The 4,446-nt window shown below is 23.3% G+C and overlaps 1 protein-coding gene across 1 annotated transcript; it reads right to left on the bottom strand.

The window, feature by feature from the left end:
- Window positions 1-3,345: 3,345 nt before the first annotated feature.
- On the bottom strand, window positions 3,346-3,895 carry LOAG_12975 (hypothetical protein; the record flags this gene model as incomplete). Its single annotated transcript, XM_003148487.1, has 2 exons — window positions 3,346-3,456; window positions 3,675-3,895. Coding segments are annotated over 2 exons (330 nt in total), but the record flags the coding sequence as incomplete, so codon positions are not given.
- Between the last annotated feature and the right edge of the window lie 551 nt (window positions 3,896-4,446).

A 4,446-nucleotide genomic window follows, 5' to 3' on the forward strand; every position in this document is an offset into this window, starting at 1 on the left:
TTTTTTAAAAGTCATCAGTTTATCATTTCATTAAGNTAAAAAAATTTTTTCAACCATTCAAATTGCTATTCAAATGAAATAAAATTTCTCAAAAATTACAAAAAAAAAATAAATCAGTAAATGAATTTGATAAAACTGATAAAATTGATGATTGTGAAAAATTACCTGCAAATATTTCATTTGATACTTTACCGCAATAATTTGATATTATTGCAACATATACATATTACGAATTAAAAAAAATAGTTGCAATTAACTTAAGGATAGGAAAAGTAGTGTTGATAAGTGTAAAATAAAGTTTTTTTTTTTCAAGGATAGCAAAGAGTTTGAAATTGAAATAATTACAAATGTACGTCGAAGATAATTAAAATTTAAAATTTCAATAGGCAAAAAAAAAGTATTGTTAAATAATGAACGGAATTAATTAATAGCGTTAGGATAACAAAAAAAGCTCTTCCTTTGCAAAATATCTATCAATGAAACTCTAATATTAGCATAATATTATTTAGATAATTAATTGTATATGTATATTAAATTGTATGCAAAATATGGAAGATATGCAAAAAGTGAATAAGTGATAGGTTTAAAACAATAAGGCATGCAAAGTTTAAATTGATAACATGCTATCATTATAACTAAAAAAAGGGATAAGAAGAAAAGAATAATTACAAAGAATTTGCCATTATTATTATATGCTAATTTTTACAAATAATTAGTAATTAGATAAATGTATGTTAAAAATTTGATTTACATCCTGATGTCACACACTTTGTCACCACTTTAAAAATAATATTTTTCATTCTATCTAATAAGTAAAATTAGTTATTAATTACATTTAAAATATAAAAGACAGATTAGAGTTGCATTATTTCAATACTTACAAATTATGCTTTAAAATGAAAGTAAGAAAAAATTTTGGTAATATTTGAAGGAAACAAAATAAAAAAATACCTGAAAATATGCTTGCTTTAAATGAAATTCCGTGTGACATGCTGTTTTTGGAAAGGTGAGGACAGATAGATAGACATGGATAGCACATAACATTTGCGTGACTACTTTTTTTTTTTTTTTACGTTTGAAATAAAATATATGCATTACGCAGTAAGAAAGTAAGTGTAATAAAATGAAATTAATATAAATTAATATCGACCTGATAATTTATCATTATCATTTTCAAATTAAATGTTGTGGATGATATAACAATGATTAAAATGTGATGAAATTAAAAATTAATTAAATAAATACCTAACAATTTCTTCATGCTCCACTAGATACTCTTCATTTTCAGATATGGCCATTGTCCAATCGCTAAGAAATGTTTCTGTGGCTTTATTTTCAGGCCTAACAAAAACTTGTTTATTTTTTTCCTTTTTTTTTTTTTTTTGTCTGATTAGTAAATCAAATATGTAACAGATTAAAAAAAAAAAGACAATTATAAATTTTCATAATTACATTTAAGAGTTGAAAATTAATTAATTAAAATAATGAATCGTTCTTTTGCAATGAGTAAAAACTTACTTTGCGAACGATTTGTTCGATTCATTCAACATTTCGATATATGAATCCCATTCCATCATACAGGCTAATCCGATCGGCTATAAAAGGAAAAGATCAATTGAGCCATAATTCATAAGCCTAAAAATGATCAGCATAATCTGTCGTCAAGAAATGTGCCATAAATGAATTAAGGCATTTCTTCAACTAACTAATTTAACATTTTACGTAATGATTCATTAAAAGGTCATTGATAAATTATAGTAAATCATTAATGGGACAATTTTTAAATATTTTGAAAATGTTACACTGCTTGATGGTGATACAAGTGGAACGGATACTGATGATGGCACTGTTTCCGGTAATTGTTGCTGCGACAAAGTTGACAATTGAGATGATGATAATGATGATTGTTGTTCTCTTGTAACATTCTGTGAATTTGATACTGGAAATTCATCCTCACAATTTCATATGGTAGCAATGGAATATTATTCGTATTATTGATTATAAATTAGAATTAATAATTTAATAAATAGATAATAATATCTCATCTAACTAATAATGAATTTAAAAAGGATGAAATTGACTTGAATGAATGAATTAATTAATTAATGAACGAATGAATGACTGATTGAATGAATACTTCAATGATTCATACGTAATTGATAGATTAAAAAAAAAAAATTTTTATCAATGATAAAAAAGCAAATGAATTGTGATTAACTAAATAAAAACTCCAATACACTGATAAACATAAAAAGAAAAAAAAACTCATAAAATGATTATGTTTTATAATGAAAAAAAAAGCAAAAAAATTTCACCTGCTATTTCATTATTCGAATTCGAATTTGATTTATTGATTAATTGCTCATCCTCATCAGATATACTGAAAAAAAATGCTGAGAAAAATAAGTAATTGATAAAAAAACAAATCGATAAAAAATGAAAATAAAAATAAAAGAGTAAAAGAAGAATCAAAGTTATATAATTTATTGGAAATAATTATCATTTAGGATGATAACAAGTATATCATATAAAATATATTGAAAATTGAAAGTTCACGTATTCACGTATTAAATGTCACAGCAAATTTTAAACTATTAAAATGGAAATGTTTAATTTATGAATGCAAAAATAATAAACGATAGAATTTGAAGATATTACAGGGATTTTGATGAAGATTGAACACTTGCAGTTGTATGAAGTATAATCTGTTCATCTTCGGTATAAGATAACTTATTTACTTCTATACTGAAAATACTAACTTCTTATTATGATCAAAGTGAAATTTTTCGCAATTAAGATACTTTAATTTGTTTAAATTGAGAAAAAAATTAAGTAACTTAAACTACATTGACATTAATTTTATGTGACATTTTTAATAGTAATTTTAGAATTGAATAATATTGCTATCATTATTATCAGTTAAATGAATTAGTTACATCAATAGAATAGTGTTAAAAATTTAAATATCAACTAAATTTCACTCCTAATTTTTATTTGCCCTGTTTAACTTAAGTTTTTTTTCTCATGAGGAAAATTTTCAACGAGAAATTACTAATTAACATTTAATTTTGTTAGGTTTAATTAACTCTTTATCGTAATAGGTTTACCTTGGAATATAATTTGACTAGTTTAAAAATATTTGGCAATTCTTGGTCGCAGAATCATCGCAGATAGTTTTAATTGAAAAAACCTTGATCATTTCTTATCATAGAAATTTGTTGTTTAATAATAAATGGGTAAAAATTAAAATTAAATTTTAATTTTTAACTTATATTTTTTTGCTTATGAATTTTTTAATTGATATTTGTTAATTTTTTGTCCTAATTCATAGGAAATCATTCATACCATTGTAAGCCATCATTGTTATTATCATCACTGATATCATAATTAGCTGGAGTAGGCATCTCTGATGTATAATTGCATGAATGTCTTTTTGATCCTTCGATCAAAGTAATTCTTTAAATTGTAAAATTAATTTATGAAAATAATAATAATATAAGAAAAAAAAATTTTTTTTTCGTATTTGTTAGAAAAAACTATATTATATGATAATTATAATATTATCAGTTGATAATTTAATTTCTTTTTTCTCACATATCAAATATCTTTCCGAAATTTGCAAATTCTAATTTATGCTATTTCATTAGCATTATTTTGTAATCAATAGCAATTACCCTGCTGCTTCTTGAAGTTGTCTGAGGTATAGTTTTAAGAATTCATCACCCTGATCAGTTGTTAATCCATGTTCAATCATTTGTCTTCGTTTGAGCAATTGCAATATATCGGTACCGTGGAATTTTCGGCCAAAATAATGAATTTTTTGGATGTATTGAATACCAACTAAATCGATACACATCGTTGTCACAGCAAGACCAAATCCCAGATATATCAACATGAGCAGTACATATCTGATAATGCAATGATAATATTTGTATTAATAAATAAGCTAATGAATAATTTGTTCAAATTTATAAGCATAATTGGTAAAAAAATTCCAAATGCTTTATCAAGTTTTTTTCCGGATTGCTTGTTCGAATCCGGATAGTTTTTTTGTTGTTATTTTTTTTTTTGGCGAAGAATTCCCGAATTAATAATGGATCTTAATTAGATGAAATAACTTTTTTCAGTGTAATTCATTAAGTATTTATAAATTTTAGTATATTTTATGCGATCGTATTCAAAATGGTAATTTGTATTGAAATTAATGCTAAATTTAAGTTAATTTAAGTTTTATTCTTGAAATTTTTTTTTTAAATTCATATTTGTCATTGGATTTTGATTTAAAAAAAAATTTTTTAAAACAATTTTTTCTTTTTTTTTTGTTTTTCGAAAACGAATGAAAAACAAAAAAGAAAAACGAAAAATAATTTATGTATCGAAAGTTTTTTCTTTTAAAAATATTTTCACTTGGGAATGATGTTTATAAATAGTGTGTTAACATTTATT

Source organism: Loa loa (assembly GCF_000183805.2).
Source record: "Loa loa unplaced genomic scaffold supercont3.156, whole genome shotgun sequence".
In the NCBI taxonomy this organism is placed as follows: Eukaryota; Metazoa; Nematoda; class Chromadorea; order Rhabditida; family Onchocercidae; genus Loa; species Loa loa.